At 39.0% G+C, this 26,264-nt stretch overlaps 1 protein-coding gene across 1 annotated transcript in view; it reads left to right on the top strand.

Moving 5' to 3' along the window:
• The window catches only part of cacna1fa (calcium channel, voltage-dependent, L type, alpha 1F subunit a), a 45,383-nt gene that overhangs the window by 12,012 nt on the left and 7,107 nt on the right, over positions 1–26,264 (top strand). Inside the window, exons 17-41 of the mRNA XM_077223231.1 lie at positions 507–564; positions 663–762; positions 865–994; positions 1,869–1,928; positions 3,942–4,048; positions 4,125–4,212; positions 5,564–5,671; positions 5,941–5,993; positions 6,085–6,231; positions 6,318–6,519; positions 6,684–6,842; positions 7,611–7,721; positions 7,881–7,964; positions 8,124–8,144; positions 8,489–8,620; positions 8,714–8,779; positions 8,878–8,969; positions 9,086–9,245; positions 9,991–10,118; positions 10,233–10,329; positions 11,020–11,122; positions 11,430–11,531; positions 14,080–14,204; positions 15,672–15,791; positions 22,936–23,225. Coding sequence (XP_077079346.1) covers positions 507–564; positions 663–762; positions 865–994; positions 1,869–1,928; positions 3,942–4,048; positions 4,125–4,212; positions 5,564–5,671; positions 5,941–5,993; positions 6,085–6,231; positions 6,318–6,519; positions 6,684–6,842; positions 7,611–7,721; positions 7,881–7,964; positions 8,124–8,144; positions 8,489–8,620; positions 8,714–8,779; positions 8,878–8,969; positions 9,086–9,245; positions 9,991–10,118; positions 10,233–10,329; positions 11,020–11,122; positions 11,430–11,531; positions 14,080–14,204; positions 15,672–15,791; positions 22,936–23,225 — 2,843 coding nt within the window. The remainder of the gene's footprint in view (positions 1–506; positions 565–662; positions 763–864; positions 995–1,868; positions 1,929–3,941; positions 4,049–4,124; positions 4,213–5,563; positions 5,672–5,940; positions 5,994–6,084; positions 6,232–6,317; positions 6,520–6,683; positions 6,843–7,610; positions 7,722–7,880; positions 7,965–8,123; positions 8,145–8,488; positions 8,621–8,713; positions 8,780–8,877; positions 8,970–9,085; positions 9,246–9,990; positions 10,119–10,232; positions 10,330–11,019; positions 11,123–11,429; positions 11,532–14,079; positions 14,205–15,671; positions 15,792–22,935; positions 23,226–26,264) is intronic.

The raw sequence follows: 26,264 nt of genomic DNA, 5'->3' as shown, positions 1-26,264 counted from the left end.
AAGTACCGGAAAAAGTCTGATTTATGTAGATTGAAGGTAGAAATTAATTGGTTGAAGCTTGCAAATATACCATCAATGTACAGGTCTCCCAAACTACGCAGCCCTTTGTTCTCACATTCTCTTTTAAAGGCATTCGAGACATATTTCATTTCTGTAATGTGATTTAGAATTTCTGAGTATAACAGAAAATCAGCAGGTGATATTGTAGGGTGGGATTTTATTTTTTATTTTTTGCCCATCATTATTGGATTGGGTTGTGAAAAATAGGCTAAGATAGTATTGGTAAATATTAATGTTTGTTTGTTTTTTCAGTGGGTTAGTTATCACATTTTGATAAATATTATCAAAGCATTATTATATCAAAGTTATCACATTTTGTTAAATATAAAATATGTGCAATATAATGTGCAGGGATTAATTGTGCTTTTTATCAAAGCATTTATTAAGCAAGTTTCTATGATCATTCTCTTGTCATCTTTTTCTTCATTTTTTTTTTCTCTGTTCAGAATGAAATGGACGATTGGGAAGAAAATGAGGAGTTTAGAGCAATTGAAGGGCTTGAGGGTAAATACTGTCCAGTCCAAAACTTTAAAGTCACATTGATTATAAATGTATGTGAATTTATTTCACAACATTTTTTTAAATCTTAATTTTCTCCAAAGGTATAGGCACTCCCATGAAAGTCGAAAGTTTTCAACCCAAGGAGAAAATTGTACCTATTCCTGATGGAAGTTCCTTTTTCATCCTTGGAAAGAAAAACTGGTATGTTAAAAAATAAATAAAAAAGAGCACAAATGATGGTTGCTTATAATTATACTTTTTCTGATCTCCGACCTGAAATTAACCTTGCCAATGTTCACTTAGTCTCAGAGTTGCCTGCCACAACCTCATTCATCATCATTACTTCACCAACATCATCCTCGTCTTCATCATACTGAGTAGTTTTTCATTGGCCGCTGAAGACCCAATCAAAACTCATTCTGTCAGGAACGTTGTAAGTTCTAGTGTCTAGAATAGAGGATAAGACCCAGAACGCTTGAGGGCCAGTCTGTGTCCACATGTTTCACATGTTTTTCCATTGTTCACATTCCCAAAGTGAGTTAAATTATTAATACTGTATACGATTTTAAAATACGAAATCGTCAGGCACACTGACTGGCCCTGCAAATTAGCATTTGATAGTCTTAAGATAGTAATATCTCATGTCTCTGCTAGATGGCACAGTACACTGTGGTACCTATGATTCCCAAACACCATCCCTTGTGCTCAATAGAGATTCATAAAATGGCTAAATCCCTTGAAGACTTTCATATTTCACCCACAGACAATGTTTTACATAAAAAGTGATTTTTATTTACATTGTGACATAATGTTTGTAACATTTGTTTATTAATGGTCCTTAAATCGTTTTTCTACACTGTAAAAAATCTTCAATAAATTAATGTATTATGGTTCAGTTTTGGCAAAAAATATTTTTGACTTAAATAAATGTAGATGTTATCATATGCTGTAAATCAGCTCTAAAGACAATAGTAAATAGTCATTTTTCAGTTGAAATCAATTCAGTGTTGATTCAGTTCAGTTCAATGACTGTAAAGTTCATCAGTTATGAAATGAGTTAAATTCAGCTATAATTCAGCCCTGTAGAAAACAGTTATGTCATCATCCAGCTCAGTTCAGCTCTCATCCAATAGTGTCAGTGCAGTCAAGTTAATCATATTGCTGAATATTAAGTGTCCCCAACTAAGCAAGCAAAAAAGTTGTGTACATCTTTTTTGAGGCGAAATATGACCTGGACTCATGAGATTGACCCTGGTACCAAAGACAATGACTGTACTTTTGATTGCTGTCTTTATGTCCTATTATAGATGCTGGGCTATGCTGATTATGTCTTTACCACCGTCTTCACTATTGAGATCATGTTGAAGGTAAACTATTGATCATCCCGTGCACTGTTAAAATCTCTCTTGCTCCAAACCGATTTTGATCTATTCTATATGTCTAGTAGTGGGATGCATCTGTAGCCAGTGCTGGGTTTATTTACAAATTGTAGTCTGTTACAGATTGCAAATTACACTATGAAAATTCCAGTTAGTAACGTAATCTGTTACATTACACAAAATTAGGTATTAGGTAATGTATACCCAATTCATTTATCATATTGATTTGAATTGGACAATTTTATTGATACCATATTGATATAAAAATATAAAGAGAAAGAAAATATATTCCACAATATGAAGGGCATTACATTTTATGTCAGGGCTTCCCAAACTGTTGTTAGTGAGTTCTTGAAAAATTAATAATTAAATCCTTAGACAAATTAAATAGACAAATCCTTCTAAGGACATAGTAATAAATGGTTGTGTTAATTTAAATAATAATTTAAATGTGTTAATCAGCAGTTGATTGGATATGCAATATTGAGAAAACACTCCTTAAAATTAAAATGATTTCTGTAAATTTAGTGGTCAAGTGCTATTGCCTCTCACTTGACTAGTGGCTGGTGTGTGCATTTCTACAAATCGAGAAGACTTTACAAACATATATAAGTGATAGGCTTTTTTTAAAGGAAAATTGAAAAGATAAAAAAGAAGATTTGGGGAGAATCAATGAATATGTAATCATGTTATCAAAAAAAAAAGAACTGTAGTCTGATTATGAGATTTTTAAACCGTTATATAATTCAATTACAAGTACTTTATTTTTGGAATCTGATCCAGATTACATGTTATCAGTTACTACCCAGGGCTGCGTTTCCCAAAAGCATCGTAAGCCTAAGTTGATCGTAAAAACTATCATACGACTGATCTTAAAATCATGGTCTGTTTCCCAAAAGCATCGTAACTTAAGTAGCACTTGAAAATCTTCGTAGAACTACGAGTGCTCTGGAGTAATCGTACATCCCCAAGTGCATCGTAAGAAGACAGATTTATGAGGTCACCTGCAGGACAATCGGCAGATTACACTTTTATCTAGATTTAACAGATTACACTGCAACGTAAGTATAATATACAGGTTTTGATTGTACTTTATTGTACACTTTGTTGTACTCGTGTTTTGTTTAAATGAATAAATGAAATAATTAAAAAGGGAAGAAAAAATAGAAATACACATCTAAATTAAACGAATGAACAAAAAACAAAAAATCATAAAATAAGTAATCTGGGAAATATGCTTTAAAGACCGGGCAAAATAGGGATGAATTCAAAAAAATCTGTCATTGACTTGCTGACGTGCACGAAAACCAGCCATGTTTTGGGCATTTCTTGCGGACCTCCTTCCCTGATCTTTGAACACGGTTGCAGTTAGTTTGCAATGTGACAATGTCCTTCCAGATGTTTTGTTTTTCCTTATTTGTATGGTGTCCTTTAAATCTGTTAAAAATAAAATCTTTGTTTCCCTCTATCTCCTCTAAAAGGACATTAATTTTATCTTTTTGAAAGGTCTCTTCTCTTGTTTTTTTGTTTTTGTTCAGCCATTTTGTCAGCCTGTATAGGTGTTTTATATCCATATAGACTTGTCTTGATTTCGAATCCACAACAAATGACGATTATTAGGTTAAACGTTCAGAATACGATCCCATATAAGGTTATATTTCAGCACTTCGCGAATGGACAGCGATGCTTAAGTAGCACGTAGAATGCGTTCTCGCGCGTTCATGTTAAGTGCAGTTTTGGGAAACGCACGTGAAATTGCGGCGAGGGTTCGTAACCTTGCACGTAGAGAGCGCTCTTAAGAGCTAAGATACATCGTTATCGGGAAACCCGGCCCAGGACTGTCTGTATCCTTCTGTGGTTTTGAGCTCTGACAAAGGGTTTGCCATGTGCAAAATCATCAGATGCTTAATTGTGTTTAAAAAAAGCATTGAGTTTGAACATTCAGGTGAACCTTCATTTTGAGTATACATTAATGACAACGTGTGACTGTGTGTTGCTCAGATGACTGTGTATGGAGCTTTCCTTCATCAAGGGTCTTTCTGCAGAAACGCCTTTAACCTTCTTGATCTTCTGGTCGTCAGTGTGTCCCTCATCTCTTTCTTTTTGCAGTAAGTTGTCATTAATTAATTAATTCATTCATTCATTCATTCATTCATTCATTCATGCATTCATTTCTGCACTTAGTTCGAGTGCCATTTCTGTGGTAAAGATTCTCAGAGTATTGCGAGTGCTCAGGCCTCTTCGAGCTATCAACAGGGCAAAGGGCCTCAAGGTACAATTTTACAATATTTCTCAATGTTAACATGCTGCTCTGAGATGCAGATACATTGTATCATGAGCTGCACGCATGTAAATAAACACAGTGCTGTGCATATCTCTGAAATACTGCGCATTTATTAAAAACTAAATCCTGATGGGTTAACATTTAAAAAAAATAAGAAATTAAGATGTAAATGTTGTAATTTTACAGTTGTACTACAAAATACAGTATAATAGCAGTATTACAATATATTTTTCCTATTTTGTTTAATATTGTTATTTAGTAATAATCACAATAAAAATCATAACAATAATTTAAAAAATGAGAGCTCTTTTTAATTTATTGTTACTGAAAGAGGTTTTATTTATTGTAATTTATACAACCAAGATTTGCCCAAATCGTCAGCGACGTAACTCACTGCTTAACTACTATAGTACGTTGCATCGTTGAAGAAATCAACTAGCTAATCACGACTGTTTCCCGAAACCGAATTGTCGCAAAATGGTAGTTCAACCACGTTGGTTAATGATGTCATGCAGGTGGTGGAGTAATGAAACTTCTTTTAATTAATCTGTTTGAGATCGAATTAATTCTAGATGTTTTGCTATAAATTACAGACATGGCATCTGGGGACTATCTAATATTATTCTCAGTTATTTGCTTTATTTCCAGATTCAATCATAGGCTCGTTCTTACGTAGTAAAACACATTCGCAAATGCAAATAATATTAATTAACTGTGCTTTAAATCTCTTGACAAGCTAAAAGACGTAAATTACATTTGTATGTATTCTAAATTAAAGACACAGGTTGTACTGAATGTCAGCTTGCTTATTTTGCTCAAGATAAGGATTTATTGAGTCCACATGTCATGCAAACAAGAAACTATGCTTCTAACCACAGCTGTCGTTCCAACTACTCAACTTTGCGATGCTGTTTGTGAATGTTACAGGAAACACTGACTCATTGAACTATCTTGATGACGACGGAAGTTGCAACCATAGTTAACCATAGGCTAACAATGCTTTTGTGAAATGCACCCATTGATAGTTCACACTAAAAAAAAAGAGTAAAAGTCATTTTCCAACTTTTTATTTTATTTTATATAAATTATTTTTACTTCCCTACCAAATCGTCCTAATCATTCTAGAATAATTAATTCATTACAAATAGAGCTATTCAAGTCATCTGGTGAAAATTCTTGCATTTTTTCATATTGCAGTACTGCAGATTAAAAAAAATATCACCATTTCAGATTTTTTTAAAATATCATCCCTGGGTATCAGCCCGAAATGCCATGATGTTTATTATTTCCAGTTATGTTAATTCATAACTTTCAATGATTGTTGTCCGTTTGTCTTCAGAGCGTGATTCAGTGTGTGTTTGTGGCCATCCGTACTATTGGCAACATCCTCATCGTCACCACTCTCCTCCAGTTTATGTTCGCTTGTATTGGTGTGCAGCTTTTTAAGGTACTTAAAACCAACATAGACTTAAAATGGACATTTATTACCTTCTTAATGCATGTTCCTGGTGTTATTTTATATGATTGATCAGTTCCTAAGAAAAGAGTTTCAGTCAGTCTGTCATCAAAATGTAATAACTTGGTTTGTTCCTGAAACAATTTTCCTTTTAGGTTGATATTATGTGCAGGCTACTAGTTAATGTTAATCAGCAGCCCTATGTTCAATAGTGAAATCAGTATTCATTTTGGTTAACATTAATGTAATACCTCTTGCAGGGCCGGTTCTACAGATGCACTGATGAGGCAAAACATACACCTGAAGAGTGCAAGTATGTTGTTTAGTGATAAATTAATTGTTTTATTTGCCCTTACAATGACTCACTGGGTTGTTTTCTGAGACTTGTGTGTGATTTTTTTCAGGGGCACTTTTGTGGTGTTCAAAGATGGTGATATGAACCATCCAATGGTGAGGGAGAGAGTTTGGGAGAACAGCGACTTTAACTTCGACAATGTGCTGATGGGCATGCTTGCACTATTCACCGTCTCTACATTTGAGGGCTGGCCACTGTGAGCGAGGAAAACGTTTAACAAAACAGCAATGATTTTGAATCCTCCAAACTTAAGTATCTTTTTTATTTTTTGGTATTTCGCAGGCTGTTGTACAAAGCCATTGATGCTAATGCAGAGAACAGAGGACCCATCTATAACTACCGTGTAGAGATTTCCTTCTTCTTCGTCATCTACATCATCATCATCGCCTTCTTCATGATGAACATCTTTGTGGGTTTTGTCATCATCACCTTCCGTGAGCAAGGAGAGGCTGAGTTCAAAAACTGCGAACTAAACAAAAATCAGGTAAGTCTGGATTCAAGACCATCTTATTGGATATTAATTAGGTGATGCTAAGTTATATTTCTCTTGATCGTCCAGTCTACTCAATTTATTTAATTTTTTTGTCTTCCTTGTATTGTTCTTGATGTCTAATGGTTTCTCTCATGGTATGTCTCTTTTGCTCACAGCGACAATGTGTGTATTATGCATTGAAAGCACAGCCAATAAAGATTTACATACCCAAAAACCCTTCTCAACTCAAATTTTGGAAGATCATCAATTCCTCTCAGTTTGAGTACATCATGTTTGTGCTCATTCTGCTCAATACGCTCGCACTGGCTGTACAGGTACAAACACACACACACACACACACACACACACACACACACACACACACACACACACACACACACACACACACACACACACACACACACACACACACACACACACACACACACACACACACACATTTACTTTGCTATCTAAATACAGGTATCTAAATAGAGGTATACAATAGATATTCATTGTTTTGTATACAGCTTGTTGTACTGTAAATATCCCTTGTGAATAAGAAGTGTGCAAATTGTATTGAATGTCCACTTGTAGTGTGCTTTCAATCTTGAAAGTATACTTTTAAAAAAACTTTACTGGCAGATAATATAATATTTATGAAATTAAAGGCCAGTTAATTGTACTTAAAGAGAGTACACTTTCATGGCTGTTTCTGAACACATTTAAGTACACTTACAAAAAAGTGAAAATTATAATAATGTCAAATGAAGAGATTTACTTTAAATCAATGTTTTAATATTCTTTTGTCGTGCTTTTTGTCATGACGTGAAGGCTAAGTATGGTAACCCATACTAGGAATTTGTCCTCTGCATTTAGCCCATACAAGTTAGTGCACACAAATTAGGAGTAGTGAGTAGTGACACACACACACTGCAAACCGAAATGCTATATATTTTTATTATCAGAATTGGAAAAACGAATTGATTATACAATATATCTCATATCAGTATAAAGCTTCTTTGAAGAGGTTCTGCATAAAAATGCAGCCAATCATGTGTAGTCTTGTCCACTAATGAGATTATGTTACTGTGACCCCACAGCACTATGAGCAGTCCAAACTCTTCAACTCTGTGATGGACATCCTGAACATGGTCTTCACTATGCTGTTTACTATTGAGATGATCATCAAACTTCTGGCTCTGAGACCTTATGTGAGACTTGCTGCACACTTTCTTTCCTCAGTCACTTCACTTTTCACTTTGCTCCAATGGTGTGATAACACGTCGACACATGTTAGTGCCTTTACATTTGTGCTTTTTGTTCTCTCTCTCTCTCTCCCTCTTGCTCTCTCTTTGTTGTGGATTACACAGCATTATTTTATAGATGCCTGGAACTCTTTTGATGCGCTGATAGTGGTGGGCAGTTTGGTGGACATCATGATTGCAGAGTTCAGTGTATGTATTATTTTAAAACTATTTCTGAACTATGAGGGATTAACATGCATGTGATTTTTTTGGTGTCACAATGATTAAAGTACTATAGCATTTGTTATCTTAGACACGTACTCACTTATCAACTTCTATCACATCACATATCTTTTGTTTCCTGCTCAGGGTGGAGGAGGCCATGGTGAGGTAAGAGTATGCCACCGAATGAAGAATGAATGGAAATGCAGTTTAATGACCTTATAAATCAACTAAATAAGTATTCATATCTTGCAAGCTTATCTATTGTTTATCAATAGTACACAAAATATATACATAAATTGTACATTCAAAATGTGCAATTAAACATTAATTGTCATCAATAAGAATTAGCTGAATTTCCCTAATTTTTAATTAATAAACCCACAAATCAGAAAATCTGTGAAAATGGTACTTTCCCTCTGGTAAATAAGTCACTGTGGTGTTGTTTATGCGCACTTATCTTATCTATACATTAATATTTGGTATGTCGTTCTCTTTTCCCACTTCACAAGGGGAAAGATGGGGAGAGCGCCAAAGTGTCCATCACTTTCTTCCGTCTTTTCCGAGTTATGCGACTAGTCAAGCTGCTCAGTAAGGGTGAAGGCATTCGAACCCTCCTTTGGACCTTCCTTAAATCTCTACAGGTGAGAAATTTAGGAAACAAACAAGCTCACTAGACTCTCATTCTCAACTCTCTTTTTTGCATCATTTCTACCTGTCTCTCTGCTTACCTTCAGGCACTGCCATACGTCGGCCTACTCATTGCTATGATCTTTTTCATCTATGGTGTGATTGGAATGCAGGTGGGTTCATCTTTATACGTTTGTATATGTTTCTCTCCCTCTCCTCATTTGAGAAACATTCCAGATTTGGAAGTTTAAACTCTTTGATGTGGTTCCAGTCATTTGGGAAGATAGCTATTGACGACAATACTGAACTCAGTCGGAACAACAATTTCCAAACCTTTTTCATGGCTGTACTTCTGCTTTTCAGGTAAGAGTACAGTAGCCTTAGGTTGACATTTGACTTGAGTTTGGATAATGATCTGCTTTTTTATCTGGTTAGTAAATGGTTTCACGTAAAGGTTTGTTGCATGTCTTCAAACCCAGATGTGCAACGGGTGAACAGTGGCAGGAGATCATGCTTGCAGCACTGCCAGGACGTCGGTGTGACCCAGAGTCTGACATTGAGCCAGGGGAGGAGTACAGCTGTGGAAGCAACCTGGCGTACCTCTATTTCATCAGTTTCTTTGCACTCTGTGCCTTCCTGGTAAGGGATAAAACATCCAGAACAACATTATCTCCCAAAAGTTTTACATTCCTCCCCAGAAACACTGCATTCCACTCCCAAAACGTTTCAATTTTCATGCAAAAGTTTTGCATTCTCTTGCAGACATTTTGTGTTAACTCACAAACGTATTGACATATTGTAGCTGTAGGGGGCGTATACACTCATGATGGGGGAGGCGAGAGAGTGAACAAGAGGGATATTTGAAGAGAGACTGCAGAAAAAGAGATTGTTGTTGTAATGTTTGCTATAGTAAAGGGATAGTTTTGAGTGTCATTGTTTGTCTGGAGCTGGTGTGCTGCTGGCGACTAATAATGAACTTGTATACTTTTATATTGTATGTTAATTTTTTGTTCTTCCTCGTCGTCCGTGTCTATATCAGCTTTGATATAGACACATCCACTTATGCATTGCCTGTTTGTGCTTTTTGATTCAAATATCAACAGTGTTTCTCAGAAATCACTTACTGCACCTTTAACTCGCAAAAGTTTTGCAGTCTCTTGCAATAGTTTTGTTGATGTAAAATGGAAAACCTAGTGTTTGAAATAATATGAAGTTTTTGTTAGCAAATGCAAAGTTTCTCTGGGAATGCAATAGTTTTGAGAGAGAATGCAAAAGTTTTGAGCGAACATACATTTTCTTGGGGAAATATATAGGCTAACTTTCAAAAATCCATTTCTGAAAATAATAAACAAATTTGTTTAGTGATTAATCTGCATTTTCTCAGATCATTAACTTGTTCATCGCTGTCATCATGGATAACTTTGAGTATCTGACCAGAGACTGGACTGTGCTGGGCACTCATCACCTCGATGAGTTTAAACGAGTCTGGTCAGATTACGACCCAGAAGCCACGTAAGTGATTTCACACAAACTGGATGTCTTTTTTTATGAGAGCATAATTAAATCCCAGTCTTAAATGAGTATGTTAAATAAATTAATAAATACTGTTGCATTTCTTTGCATCAGGGGAAGGATTAAACATCTAGATGTAGTCACCATGTTGCGCAGAATTCAGCCTCCGCTGGGCTTTGGGAAACTCTGTCCACATCGAGTAGCGTGTAGGGTAAGGACATTTGGATTTATACAGTCACTGGTGGACAATGAAATGGGTGAAAAGTCCTGTAGATTTGCATTTTAGGAGGAACCCAAGTCTCCAGTCTTCAGTGTCACATGATCCTTCAGAAATCATGCTGATTTGGTGCTCAAGAAACATTTTGGTTGCACTTTATTTTACAGTACGTGCATTTTCAATGTACTTACAGTGTTCTTACCCACTTACAGTGTAAGGTAACTACATGGGGTCGGTTAAGGTTTAGGGGTAGGTTCAGGGTTAGTGTCATTACTAAATAATGACCAACAAGACTATAAAATAAAGTGCTACCAACATTTCTTATTATTATTAATGTTGAAAACGGTTGTTTAATATTTTTGTGGAAAGTGTGATACATTTTGCTTTTCAGTATTCTTTCGATGAATTGAAAGTTTAAAGAACTGCATTTATTTGAAATAGAAATCTTTTGTAACAATATAAAAGTCTTTACTGTCACTTTTAAATAATACGATGCATCCTAACATTTAAACGGTGGTGTATGTAGAGACCAAAATACCAGAGACTTGTGAAGTCCAGTAAGCAACCACCCAGAACACACTAGCAGGCCCATTTCAACATGCTCCACATAGCAGTGTCCTGGCAACCATTCATATATAAGCCCTTCTGTTTCTCTCTGCCCATCTCTCTCTTTTTCTTTGGCAGAGACTGGTTGCTATGAATGTGCCTCTCCATCCTGATGGCACTGTGTCCTTCAACGCCACCCTGTTTGCTCTCGTCAGAACTTCACTCAAGATTAAAACAGACGGTTTGACTCCTACACACACACACACACACACACACACACACACACGCGCGCGCAAACACGCACACACGCACACACGCACACACACACACAAACTCACTAACATACTATTAATACACTTCTGTCAATTCTGACATGTACAAGTGAGGACATTTGTTATTGCTTCCATAAATTTAACTTTTCTATGGAAAATTATGATGCTTATAGATTTAAATAATCTGTTGTATGCTTTTTGACAAAAACTACAGCAAAAATTAAGCATTTTTTCTGTCCTAAATACAGTAATACAATACCTTTCCGTTCAACACAGGCCCCATTGACCAGCAGAACGAGGAGCTGAGAGCTATCATCAAGAAGATCTGGAAACGTACCAAACCCAAGCTGCTGGATGAAGTTATACCTCCCCCTGCAGGTACAGTATGTTACAATAATATCGTCTTTCAGGCTTTCTGTATGGGGGTAGAATTGTTCCATTATTCCAAATAAATAGATTATGTTCCACAAATAAATGTAAAGAGATTCACAAAAATATATCAAATTCACAAATAAATAGATTAAGATCCACAAATAAATGTAAAGACTTTCACAAAGAATTATACAACTCACAAATAAATAGAATGAGATTTGCAAATAAAAAATACATTTACAAATGTTGTTTATACCACAAACACAACTCTGCCTGGCATTTGTGAATCGGTTCCTGTGCATTTGTAAATCCCCTCATGCATTTGTGAATCGGTTCCTGTGCATTTGTAAATCCCCTCATGCATTTGTGGATTTTGAAACACTTCTAGCCTCGACGTGCAGATAAGTCCACAAATAAGTGGACTCCACCCACCCTTTATCTAAGCCAATCAGATAACGGCCACATTGAGCTGACCAATCGTAGCACGTTCTCGCTACAACCAATCAAGTTAGGCTTTACACTCGGGGTGGTCTTGCCCTGAAATAACTTTGCTCGTTCATCTGCATTGGCTCAAATAGGAAGTGTAGGCTAAGAAAGACCCATAATATTGCTTCAGTAAAATGTTTAAAATTTGGATTTCGTTAGAGTTAGACCATGAGACTGCGTATCAAGCCATGACACATTTTTATGAGCCTTTGAAAATGCCAGAGAAACAGCGCTTACGTTATGGGAACAACGCGTTATGGAAGCATCACGTTATTCATGATAAAACAGAAAACCATCAATGCGTTGCATGCTGACTAATGAATAACTGGATCCAACCGCGTGATACATACGCGAGTTTGTGTAATATTGGGGAAATTACTGTCACAACAGCTTTTCCCACTTCTTCATTCAAGTTTTAAATAGCAGGTCCGTGGATCTAATGATTAAATATAGGCTATAACATGCATTTAAAAGTGAAATGCCCAGCAGACAGCAGCGATTTGAATTTATCCGTTAAAACGCTTGATCACACAAATAATATTTCATATGAATCAGACTTAATAATTGTAATGTAAAAGTTACTTACAGCATCCAATATAAATGCAAATATGTATTTTTTTCAGCATTATCCACTCAAAACCCAAGTAGACACGCTGTTACATCTTCAATGATGGTCATTTGGGCTATTTGTCACAACGATTGGGCTTTAAAAGACAAAATCGTCCGTTTTGTAATTTATTACATCGTGTCTATCCCGTGTGAGGCTTTCTACATTGGACAAACAAAGGAACAAATGTGCAAATGATGTGTCGTCTGTAGTTGCGTGTAGTAGCCGCTTCAGAAGAAGAACGAGCATCCGTTTAGTATCAGTGAATCATCGTATCGACCTGCACCGCGTCCAGTAGACACTATCACAAATTATCATTTTTCATGTAGCCAGCATAGTCAATAAAAAAGATTATACATCATATATTTTCAGGTAAGAAAACAGACGTCATGGGCAAAATGTGTTAACATTGCAAACATTTTAGTTTTACATGATGTGAAACTGCTACGGCAGGGAAGATAATCGGCTTTGCTTTTGACGCGCCGCTTGACTCCGGTAGAGAGGGTGTTAAGATGCTCGGGATCTGTGATGATCATTTGTGTGTAATCCTGAGTTAATAATAAAGAATAATAAATATAAAGAAGCCTTAAACTCCAACAATCTTTTGGAAACGGGATGTTTAACCACACAAACAGCTAATTTGAATGAAGCTCCCATTACAGCTGCTTTTAGGGGTGCAAATATCTGCAAAATTAATCAGATCCAGTTCTCACCCCGAGTGTAAAGCCTAACGTGATTGGTTGTAGCGAGAACGTGCTACGATTGGTCAGCACAATGTGGCCGTGATCTGATTGGCTTAGGTAAAGGGTGGGTGCAGATGGCTCTGGGTGGGTGGAGTCCACTTATTTGTGGATTTGTCTGCACGTCGACGCTAGAAGTGTTTCAAAATCCACAAATGCGTTAGGGGATTTACAAATGCACAGGAACCGATTCAAAAATGCGTGAGGGGATTTACTAATGCACAAAAAACGGTTCACAAATAAATGCCAGGCCAAGTTGTGTTTGTGGCATAAAACACATTTGTAAATATAGATTTTTTTTCGCAAAGCTAATTTTATTTATTTGTGAGTTATTTTTATTTTTTTGTGAAACTCTTTACATTTATTTGTGGATCTTAATCTATTTATTTGTGAATTTGATATATTTTTGTGAATCTCTTTACATTTATTTGTGGATCATAATCTATTTATTTGGAATAATGGAACAATTCTACCCCCATATTTCTGTGCTTAATGTGGACAACCAACACCCTATGCAAGTTTGACCTTACAAACAGACCATGAAGGACATGCAGTGTTTTCTGAGGCTTAGCGCTAACATTGTGTTGAATCAGAAATGCCTCAATTCAACACAATGCCCAACGAAGTCCTTCACTTGCCACCCAAAATAAATTACCTCTTCGGACAACTGAAGATCTGTTTTTTTTGTCTTTTTTAAAAATCCATCTCTCTACATTTTTAGGGAATGAGGTGACTGCAGGAAAGTTCTATGCCAGCTTCCTAATTCAGGACTACTTTAAAAAGTTTCGTAAGCGAAAGGAGAAAGAGAGGAAGAAGAAAGGCAAGGACAAGTCGGCCTCTCTCCAGGTAATGAATTAGTGTGTGTGTGTGTGTGTGTGTGTGTGTGTGTGTGTGTGTGTGTGTGTGTGTGTGTGTGTGTGTGTGTGTGTGTGTGTGTGTGTGTGTGTGTGTGTGTGTGTGTGTGTGTGTGTTTGTGTTTGTGTTTGTGTGTGTGTGTGTGTTTGTGTGTGTGTGTGTGTGGGTGTGTGTCTTTTCTTAACTTTTCATTTTTCAGTGACATCATGTCTAGCCCACACAGGACAAATGTCTGTTTACGTCATAGAATTAGAACTATTTCCGTGCATAAACATAAAATATTTTAGCAAGAAAATAACAACAATTAAATTAATTTGCTCAAATGGACAAATTTAAATAAATTAAAGCTGAATTGGGCAGCATGAACCTTGTTATTTCTTATTTAAACTGAATCTTTTCACGTTCATTCAGACTAACTATGTAATACATTGATTAATGGATGTGTTTATAGTAACACAAATCAATCATGTCTACTGTATCATATTTGATATGCAAATTTCTAAGGCCTCTAAATTATAAACATGATCAAAACTTTGCTGAAAAAAATTGCTGTACACAATTTACTACATGCCTTCTGTTTTCTGATTGTTTACACTTTTTAGCAAATAAAATGCCTTTTTTGTATTATTCAAGTCTTCGTACATATTTTTTTGCATAACATAAACATAAGAATAACTGTAACCAGTCTTACTCGAGCTGCTCTGAGCAGAATTCGAATCTGTGTCTCCGGCATTGGTAACAAGGACATGCTAAAGTCCACAGCCTCTAATGTCAGTCGCTAGTACGCATCTTGAGGCCAGCGGAGTGAGGTTTACAAGCACAGCTCTTACTAACTTGTCTCCGTTACACTCACCCCCTTAAACCTCACTCCCATCCGGGTAATGGCACCATTGTAACCCCTAAAGTCCTACTCGCCCCACTTAGTGGACTCTTACTGGACTAAAGAAATTTAGGTTTACTTGATTATCCATACATTATTTTTTAGAAAAATCATGTTAAAATGTAAGCATCAAAAATAATACAACAGGCTTTTTGAGAGTTTATTTGAATATCTCTGAACGATCATTGTGTTGCATTGCATTATATTTTTTGCTCCCCACAATTAAAAATACAGAGCATCTGTAAACTAAGAATTTGAACAATCTTACTAAGACATATTATTGGTGATATAGAGTGACATTTATATGCATTTTATACAAGTTGTCTGCTATACGCTTATAAAGGATCTCATTGATTTACACAACAAGCTATTGGAATTTCATCTTAATTTTTGGCAATATAAATGTATGGAAATTGCATATTTTTGCTCAGTTTGGGCCAACAGGATTTTCCCTCCTTGAGTATGAGCTCCATTTTCTCATTCTACATACTTTTTGCACTGTTATTCTGTGCAACCCTTGTGCAGCATCACTGAATTACAGCCTGTCTTTGACATGACTCTCATCTTGTGTGGTCCAGGCTGGGTTACGCACTCTACAGGATCTGGCCCCAGAGATGCGTCTGGCTATGGCGATGGAGGATGAGGAAGGGCTGGAAGGGCTGGAGGGGGAGATGATGGAAGAAGAAGACTTCTTCAGGGTGAGAACACTCAGCAGTAAAAATCCAGTATGAATAGTAAAATGAGAGTGCTTTAAACTAACTGACAGCATGCCAGATGCTGTCAATAAACCTTAACCAAAAGTGCCCCTATTATGCTATTTTAAAGTCTCCTACAGTAGGATTACATGCATCCAAGTTCAAAGAACACTTTAATTTTCTCATAGTTTACATAGCAGCAACGATAGCATCGGTTTTACTGTATCAATCAAGCCAGAGTCCTCATCTTTTGGAAGTGCATGCAAACTGGATTTGTTTTTGAGAAGCACAGAAAACAGCGTCTTCCCCACGTTGTCATGATAGACTGAAGGAAGCAAGTGCAGTATAACTCTTTATTTTAGGTAGAACAAATAAGAATCCAACACAGGCAAACAGGTAAGTGACGCAGGAACTCCGATGGTCAGATGATGGGTGAAGAAGCAGAGATGCGGTGATGAGTGTCCAGTAGTGCGATAATGTCCATAAAATCCACAGAACGAAAACCGGAACAAGGAAGGCAAGAGACTGGAACGCGACAGGAACACAGACACACCGGGAAACCACATACAACGATCTGACAGGGAAGATGAGAAAATGGTGAGTATAAATACACATGATCTGACAAGCTGCAGCTGGTGAAGGGATAATGAGTGGATGGGTGATGAGCGCTGATGAGCGGAACGCCCATCTAATCAGCGCGCTGACATATAACAACAGAAACACGAGACAAGAAGAAAACGTAGGATTTACCAACCGTGACAGTACCCCCTTCCCTAGGACTCCCTTACCTGCCGATTGTAATCATCGATAAGGGAGTGATCCAGGATGTCTCTAGCCGGTACCCAACTTCTCTCCTCCGGACCGTAACCTTCCCAGTCCACCAAGTACTGGAATCCGCGTCCCCTCCGTCTAGAGTCCAGAACACGATTGACCGAATAAGTAGGCTCCCCGTCTACGAGACGCGGCGGGGGGGGAACCGGGACTGGCGGATTAATGCGAGCAAAAAATACGGGCTTAATTTTGGAAACATGAAATACGGGATGAATCCTCCTGTACACTGGAGGAAGATTGAGACGGACTGTCACTGGACTAATGATTTTAGTGACAGGGAACGGGCCAATGAATTTCGGTGCGAGCTTATTCGAAACGGAGTGGAGAGGAATGTCCTTGGTAGAAAGCCACACTTTGGAACCGACGACGTATACGGGAGGCCTCCGCCGGTGGCGATCGGCTTTGGCCTTGGTGCGTGCCCCCACTTGGAGTAGAGTCTCACGGGCTCTAGTCCAAGTGCGGTGACACCTCTGGACGAAGGCGTGGGCGGAGGGGACCGCGACTTCGGATTCCAGACTAGGAAAAATTGGTGGCTGGTAACCTACACTACACTCAAATGGTGATAGGCCCGTGGATGACACTGGCAACGTGTTGTGGGCGTACTCCACCATAGACAATTGCTGACTCCAGGAGGAAGGATTCTTGGACAATAAACATCGCAACGTTCTCTCCAAATCTTGGTTGGCTCGCTCAGTTTGACCATTGCTCTGGGGATGGAACCCAGAGGACAGACTGACAGTTGCCCCCAGAAGTCTACAAAACTCTCGCCAAAATTTGGACACAAATTGGGGTCCTCTGTCAGAAACCACGTCTATCGGGAGGCCATGAAGCCGAAAGACGTGGTCAACGACAACCAACGCTGTCTCCTTGGCTGAAGGTAATTTGGGCAAGGGAATGAAATGGGCCGCCTTCGAGAACCGGTCCACCACGGTCAAAACTACCGTGTGACTACTTTCGGCAGGGGATAAACGATGTGAAAAAAACGCACAAGGGTGCATCTTGTCGTCTGAAGGAGAGCGCTGGGATAACACTGCACCTACCCCCACCTCTGACGCATCGACCTCCACCACGAACTGACGTGATGGATCAGGGGTTATCAGGATAGGGGCTGAAACGAAGCAACCCTTCAGTTTGGCAAACGCAGCTTCTGCTGCGTCTGACCACCTGAACGTCGTTCTGGGGGAGGTCAAGGCGGTCAGAGGCGCGGCTAGTCGGCTGAAATTGCGAATAAAACGCCGGTAAAAATTGGCGAACCCCAGAAACCTCAGTAGGGCCTTACGGGAATCTGGACTTGGCCAATTCACCACAGCCTTAACCTTGTCAGGATCCATGCGCATTCCCTCAACCGAGATGATGTGACCTAGAAAAGGAACAGACTGTGCATGAAAAACGCATTTCTCCGCCTTGACAAAAAGCCCATTCTCTAACAACCTCTGAAGCACTTGTCGAACGTGTTGCACGTGTTCCTGGAGAGACGAAGAAAAAATCAATATATCATCCAGGTAGACATATATGAACTGATCGATCATGTCTCGCAACACGTCATTGACAAGTGCTTGGAAGACCGCTGGGGAGTTGGAAAGACCGAACGGCATAACCAAATATTCAAAGTGCCCCCTAGGGGTGTTAAAAGCGGTCTTCCATTCATCCCCCTCCCTGCTCCCTGATGCGGACCAAATGATAAGCATTCCTTAAATCCAGTTTTGTGAAGATAGATGCTCCTTGCAACCTCTCGAAAGCTGAAGACATCAACGGCAAAGGATAAGTATTCTTTACCGTGATGTTGTTCAACCCCCGGTAATCAATACAAGGTCGCAATGATCCATCTTTCTTCCCCACAAAAAAGAACCCCGCCCCCGCTGGAGAAGAGGAAGGGCGGATGAATCCCGTTGCTAGAGAATCAGAAATGTATTTCTCCATGACCTCTCTCTCTGGGACGGAGAGTGAATATAACTTGCCCTTAGGCGGAGACGTACCTGGCAGTAAGTCTATAGCACAGTCATAGGGACGATGCGGAGGAAGAGAATCAGCCCGAGACTTACTGAACACCTCCTTCAGATCCCGATACTCCGTGGGCACGTTTGATAAATCCACAGTCTCCTCCTGTAACACATGAACAGGAACAGACGGACAGGCAGACACAAGACAAGACTTATGAAAAGAACTGCTCCATGATGCCACCGATTTGATCTGCCAGTCTATTTTGGGGTTGTGACGGGTGAGCCATGGGTGACCAAGAACGATGGGTGCTAGTGGAGTGTCCAGAATGTAAAAGGAAATAGTCTCAGAATGATTGCCGGATGTGATGAGTGTGATGTCTTCGGTGATCAGTGAAATCGTGGGGAGTCTTTGTCCATTGAGGGCGTGAACGTTGATCTGGTGTGAAAGGGGTTTGAGGGGAATTTGATATCTAAGTGCAAATGAGTGATCCATGAAATTACCTTCCGCCCCTGAGTCCAGTAGTGCCCGACAGTCGTGGAGGTGAGTTGACCATCGGAGTCTTACCAGGAGGAAGGTAGATGTAGATGAGGGCTTCTCGGCAGAGATCCCACCCGACAGTAGCCTCATACTTACTGTCGGGCTGGGCCTTTTAACGGACAATTGTACGCGAAATGTCCAGCTCTACCGCAGTAAAGGCAAAGGCCCAGGGATCTCCGCCTCTCCTTCTCCTCCCGGGAAAGCCGGGCTCGACCCACCTGCATGGGCTCGTGCTCGTAGACGGGGCTGACCGCGCCCCCGCCTCCCGAACGCATTCCCTCGGCACCTCCAGAGGGACGGTCCGGTTGGAAACGTCTGATGCCTCGTGATAGACGTGTGTCAACTCTTAGTGCCAGCGCGATCAGATCATTAAGTCCGGTAGGCAGGTCCATGGCGTAAATCTCTCTTTGGACGCGGTCAGCCAGCCCATGCAGGAACATGTCCCACTGCGCCTACTCGTTCCATTGGCTCTCAGCCGCCAGGGTGCGAAATTCGATAGAAAATTCTGATACGGATCTTTCTCCTTGTCGTAATTCGGCCAGCACCCTGGCAGCTTCTCTTCCCGTTGCGGCCCGGTCGAATACCCGCCGCATCTCGTCGGAGAGCCGCTGGAACGAGGAACAGCAGTCGTCTTGGTTAGCCCACACCGCCGTTCCCCATAGCGCCGCTTTCCCTGTAAGAAGCGTCAGAACGAATGCGACCTTGGTCTGTTCCTCTTGAAAGGTTCTAGGTTGCAGAGAAAAGTGCATATCACATCTGGTTAAGAACGCACGACAGTAATTGGGTTCACCTGCATATGGCTCAGGGACTGGTAGACGAGGCTCTGACGGGGATGGGTCCGCTGGTGGTGATGGGGGAATTGGCGGTGCGGGTGGCGCAGCGGGCATGCGAAGCTGTTGAATCTGCTGGGTGAGCCCGGACACCTGCGCCACTAAAGCCTGAACAGCACGAGCCGTATCGTTGAGATTCTTTTCTTGGATATCCATTCTTTGACTGCTGTTACTCAGAAACGCCTCTAACGATGTGGATGAGTCTCCTGCTGCTCCCATGCTTTGTTGGTCAGATCGTTCTGTCATGATAGACTGAAGGAAGCAAGTGCAGTATAACTCTTTATTTTAGGTAGAACAAATAAGAATCCAACACAGGCAAACAGGTAAGTGACGCAGGAACTCCGATGGTCAGATGATGGGTGAAGAAGCCGAGATGCGGTGATGGGTGTCCAATAGTGCGATAATGTCCATAAAATCCACAGAACGAAAACCGGAACAAGGAAGGCAAGAGACTGGAACGCGACAGGAACACAGACACACCGGGAAACCACATACAACGATCTGACAGGGAAGATGAGAAAATGGTGAGTATAAATACACATGATCTGACAAGCTGCAGCTGGTGAAGGGATAATGAGTGGATGGGTGATGAGCGCTGATGAGCGGAACGCCCATCTAATCAGCGCGCTGACATATAACAACAGAAACACGAGACAAGAAGAAAACGTAGGATTTACCAACCGTGACAGACGTCTTCCCCAAAAGCTACAACTAGTGTTTAAAGGTGGTTCAAAGTAGATGTTGTTCGTGGGCCGCCAATGAAGAGCATTATGCAAATGTGTTACAATCCTACAAAGTTTCATGCAGCAAGTAAGACTGGAATTACTGACAACTCATTTCAGGCAGTTGAGAATCGCTCCTTCTTTTGGAAGACAATAACTCCATTTATCATGCACTTTGATCTTTGAAACTTTGCAGACCTTTACATTCACAAACAGCTATATCACACGCTATATGAAAGTTAATATCCACAAAAAGCATTATGGGGCACTTTAAATTGTAAATATAAAAAAAAAGTAAAACTTTATTTTACAGTGTCCTTGTCACACTTTAGATGTACTTTTACCAGAGGTGGGAGTAAGTCACACGTGTGCAAGTCACAAGCAAGTCTCAAGTCTTAACCTTCGAGTCTCAAGCAAGTCCAAGTAAATTTTTTATAAAGGCAAGTCAAGTCAAGTCAAGTCACTGCCTTATGTCAAGCAAGTCAAGTCAAGTCGTAGCTTGGGTCACAAGTCACTGGCAAGTCATACAAACGTTTGACGATTTCACTGAATTTATATATTAAAATAAGTTAAAACTACAGGAGTTGTGGACTATGGTTTTATTTGCAACATTTTTTTTAATATATGCATTTCCACATATAGCTGAGTGGTTACTACAATAAAAATCTAAATGTAACTGAAATTAGGCCAACATTAAAGCATGAAAAAATAAATATGCCTCAAACATTGCAGAAGACCATTAAAAGGTATTAAACAATTCACAATTCAAGTATAATTCCTATGCGACCAAATACATTCTTCAAACTGGCATCCCCTTAATACAAGTTATATATTTTTAATTATGAAGTTAAAACCGCCAATAGGTGGCGCCAAATTACCGTATTAATGTAAGAGTCATAGAAGCATTCATTTAACTTATGTTCAAAACGGCAGATTCGTTCTGGAACTAAGCAACTAGGTCACTGAATCACAAATACGCATAACTCTTTCTGTGGCTTGTTTGGAACTATTGTCATTGGAGAAATCGAGCAAAAACAGAAAATATTTGGAATATTAGGCTATGTCTAAATGTCACATCACAATATTCACTCTTTGTTTACTGAACTGTTTTATAAAATCATTATCACATTTGCAATCGCGTCAATATTCTGGAAATATTTTTTAAATATCATATGTTATAATTATGAAAATCACTCATACTAGGTCATTTTTTTCCACCACATTTTGAATTTTGGGTGCAATATTAATTCTGCTGGCATTTTGATAACATGTAACCCCTGATAACATATAACCCTGCTTTAAGAGAAACATAAAACATGACAAAACATTAACAGTTTTCTATGTTGTTTTTTGTCATTGGAAAGAACGAGATATTTGGCTTTAAAGCATGATTTAAAAAGAAATGTGGCAAATGTTATACAAAACATATGACATCATTAATTATCATTTGAATATTGACAACATTAAGCTACATTTGAAAACATAATTGTGTATAAAGAGGCATGCTGTTTTGACCAATATTCTCGATTTAAAGATAGTCAAATTAACTATAACAAACAGGTTAAACAAGCCATAGCTTACTTTTAGACGTGGTGAATGAAGTTCGACGGTTCGAGGTTGTGATGGTCGTCCGATATCCCTTGCCAGATATTATGCGTAATCTAAATATGCAAATCTTCTTGTATGAATATAGTCAATTTCTAGTGTTTATATCCCAAAAGAAACGATGCTGGGAGATGTTTTTGTATTTAGCGCGCTCACCGCGATGTATGTTTTTTTCTGGGTTTGTGCAGTGTCACATAATCGCGCAGAATCTGATGATTGGCGTCAATGGTTCCGTTGCTTTCATTTTGTTCATCAATTGATGTTGCGATGATAAATGTATATCAAGTCATTCTCGAGTCATACAGTTCAAGTCAAGTCAAGTCTCAAGTCATTGGATCTCAAGTCAAAGTCAAGTCGAGTCATTTTCTTAATTTAGTCAAGCAAGTCTCAAGTCCTTAAATTTGCGACTCGAGTCTGACTTTTACTATAGTGATAACAGAAAATCATGCATAATTCTAAACCAAACACTAATCTAAACCCTATAGTAAGTACAATTTGTTAATTAATATTATTCAGTGCTTAATTGTATAATTATACTATAACAAGGACACTTAAAATAAAGTGTATTACAACTGTATTAGTTACAACTGTAATTTAAAGGTTTCCTTGTGCATTATAAAACTATATATAGACAAGTCTCACTGGAACGACAGTTAATTCTGTTTCCCTTGTCAATTGCAGAGTGACAGCGTCTTCAGTGATGCTCCTCCCACACCGGTCATGTCTACCCCCAGAAGCACCCCTATGCCCCCCCATGTGGACGAGACCTCAGTGAGCATTGAGCTTCCTCCTAGAATACGCAATGGGAGCTTAATGCTGGAGGAGACCCTGTTGGATTCCCGTCCGACCTCCGCTCTATCCGAAAACGAAGTGATAATTGATCAGCCTCAGAGGTTGTCTCCCCTGCCCAGTAGGTGGGCCTCCAGTCACAGCAAACTCACCCCATTTTCGATGCTGAAAACCAACCAAAGGTAAGGAGCACACTAAGATAAGAGACAAAAGAGTAGAATTATACCTGTATAATTAGAAGCTACTCTGAATTTAGAGAACTCTAATGACTTGGTTTGGAGTATCAGGACCTGAAAAGCTGTCTTGAGCAATTTTTACTGGATGGGGTATTTGGTTAGATTTTAGTCCAAGAAAAAACTTATTGTTTTTATCTGTTGTAAAGAGCCTGTAATTTCATAAATGTCAGTTCACTAATCGCTATACAGATTTGAGATGCTCCAAAAACAGATTTTCTTTGCAATTTAACATGTTGGAAACTGGAAATACGCTAAGTAGTCTGAATTTTGGGGAGCTGCATTGCTTGCCAAGCTTGACAGACATGCTGTGTAGATGTCATGCTCTCTAGTGTATTCTAAAATGGGAAAAGGGGAGGTTTTCAACCTTTACCTACCCAACAACCTTTCAGCCAATCTCAGGATTGGCAGTATGTATAACCGTAAACATTTTCTCAGTAACAATTTACTAGCCTGACAAGCCAGACCCACATCAAGATGTTGGGTCTGGCAACACACCATTGGCAGGGCTCAATCCGAGGGGCGGGATAAACGGTTGTCTTTCAAATTCCCTCTGCACACAATAGAATAACGCTACAACCAACCAGAGCAACGAAGAAGGTGACGTAGTCAGAGCGACAGACTTCAGTGCCGTTCTTTGTTTTTTTCTCAAAGAAAAGCTTAACTCCAAGTCTTCCAGTCGCGGCCAAAGCTGATTTGAAAGACCGCTGTTCGCCAGCAGAAGCGGTCATCTTCTTTGTTTTCAAGTAGCAGGGAATTCATGCGGAACCGTCACAACTCTGCAGTCATTATGTTAAGCCCGCCCACCAACTCTATACACAATGTAATTGGCCTGACTAGAGTTCTGTTTTTCCAGCTCGCAAGCCAACGGAGAGTTGCTATATGACACTGGCTGCAAAATATTAGAATATTATAATATCTAGATTTCTTGGCTAACAATTTACAGTATCTTTCATCAAAAACATGAACTACCATTACTACACTACATTACATAATACTTATTATCATTACTTTTAGTTATTACCATCAACAAATTAGTTAATAATAATAGTTTGAAACATCATGACCCCCTGGAGTACCTTCAAGGACACCTGGTTAAAAACCCTGGCACTATGAAGTAATAGGTTACAATTCAATAGGATAGTTTGCCAAAAAATTTAAATTAGGTCATCCTTACTCACCCTCATGTTGAACCAAACCAGTATGATACTTTATTCACAAAAGAAAATATGATAATACATTATTTCGATTGATCACTTTAGACATCCAACTAACTATAAGTAACTTTGCAACTACATGTCAACTTATTCTACCTACCCGAACCCTCACAACTAACTTTAACCTAACAGTCTACTAACAGTCTAAGTTAATTGAAATGTAGTTGCAAAGTTATAATTAGTAGAATGTCTACAGTGGAACATCAAAATAAAGTGTAACCGAAGATATTTTGTAAAGATTCCTGACAATATAGAAAGTACACCACTGTTCAAAAGTCTGGGGTCAGTCAAATTGTGCAGTGAGAGTCAAGACATATGTCAAATAAATGCTGTTCCTTTAAACTTTCTATTCATCCAAAAATCCTGAAAAAATGCATCATGGTTTCCACAAACATATTAAGCAGAGCAACTGTTTCCAACATTGATAATAAGAAATGTTTCCAAAGCACCAAATCAGCATATTATATTGATTTCGGAAGGATCATGTGACACTGAAGACTGGGGTAATGATGCTGAAAATTCAGCTTTGCCATCACAGGAATAAAATATATTAAAAAAAATATTACAATAGAAAACAGTTAATTTAAATTCTAGTAATATTTCATAATATAATTTTTTCTGTATTGTTGTTAAAAAAAATTGTGAGTATGAAAGACTTCTTTCAAAAACATTAAAACAATCTTACCAACCCCAAAACTTATGAACAGTAGTGCAAGTGAGACAGGTTTGGAACATCAGGAGGGCGAGTACATGATGACAGAATGTACAGTTTTTGGAGAACTATCACTTTAAGGCACATTCACACCAGGTGCAAAGAGACAATAAAACTATGTGTTCATTCTCATGGAATGGTAGCCTGGCATACCAGACCTACATCAAAGCCATCTAAGGAAAGCCTTGCCACTCCCTATTAAGCCCTATTGTACCGAATTTTGGTTGTAGTTCCACCAGAGTTCCACTGGGGGGCGATCGTCCGAGTGCAAAATGAATTGGAGTCTATGGGGCTAGACGGCTAAATTAGTCTCTTTCACCCGGTTGCCGTTGAGAAATCTCAGATTTGAATGTAGATTTTGCAAGTTCAACATGGGTTATAGGTCCAAAGTTGAATGAACAAGTACTTATGTCCTTTCGATTTCTTACAGGTTGAGTTGTGGTTGCCCATAACACGCTAGTATTCTGCTAAAGGACTTTGATTGGTCAGTGAAGGACTGATTATGTCCAGAGATACCGCTTGATGGCATCGTGGCATCCGAAGTATTTTCGGCGTGGTCTTTTAAAAACACAAAACAAAAACTCATCTAGCACATGTTTTTACCTGTGTCAGCGGTGTTGTCGATGCCTCGAGAGAAAAGAAAGTGCAGATCGCGAAAGCACCAAAGTGACTGAAAGATTGCCGTAACGCAGTTCTCTGGTCGTACGATGTGTATGACGTCATTGCCATTTTAAAAGACATTTTAAAGCAAATAAGTGACTCTAAAAAATCTAACACCCAGTAATCTGTCATTTCTTTGCATCTCCTTTCGAAAACAACATTCAAATTACTAAGTTTACTGCCGGTGAAACTTCTCCCCATATTAGACATTCTCTGCCTACATCAAGATGTTAGGTCTGTGAACTCTCCATTGGCATGCCTCATTCTGAGGGGCGGGATAAACGGTTGTCTTTCAGCGCTACAACCAACCAGAGCAACGAAAAAGGTGACATAGTCAGAGTCAGAGCCAAGCCGTTCTTTGTTCTTGTTTCAAAGAAAAGTTTAACTTCAAATCCTCCA

Source organism: Siphateles boraxobius, unplaced genomic scaffold (assembly GCF_051911475.1).
Source record: "Siphateles boraxobius isolate OS27281-9 unplaced genomic scaffold, OSU_SipBor_1 9, whole genome shotgun sequence".
Classification (NCBI taxonomy): domain Eukaryota; kingdom Metazoa; phylum Chordata; class Actinopteri; order Cypriniformes; family Leuciscidae; genus Siphateles; species Siphateles boraxobius.
This window is presented reverse-complemented; position numbering and strand designations above follow the sequence as displayed.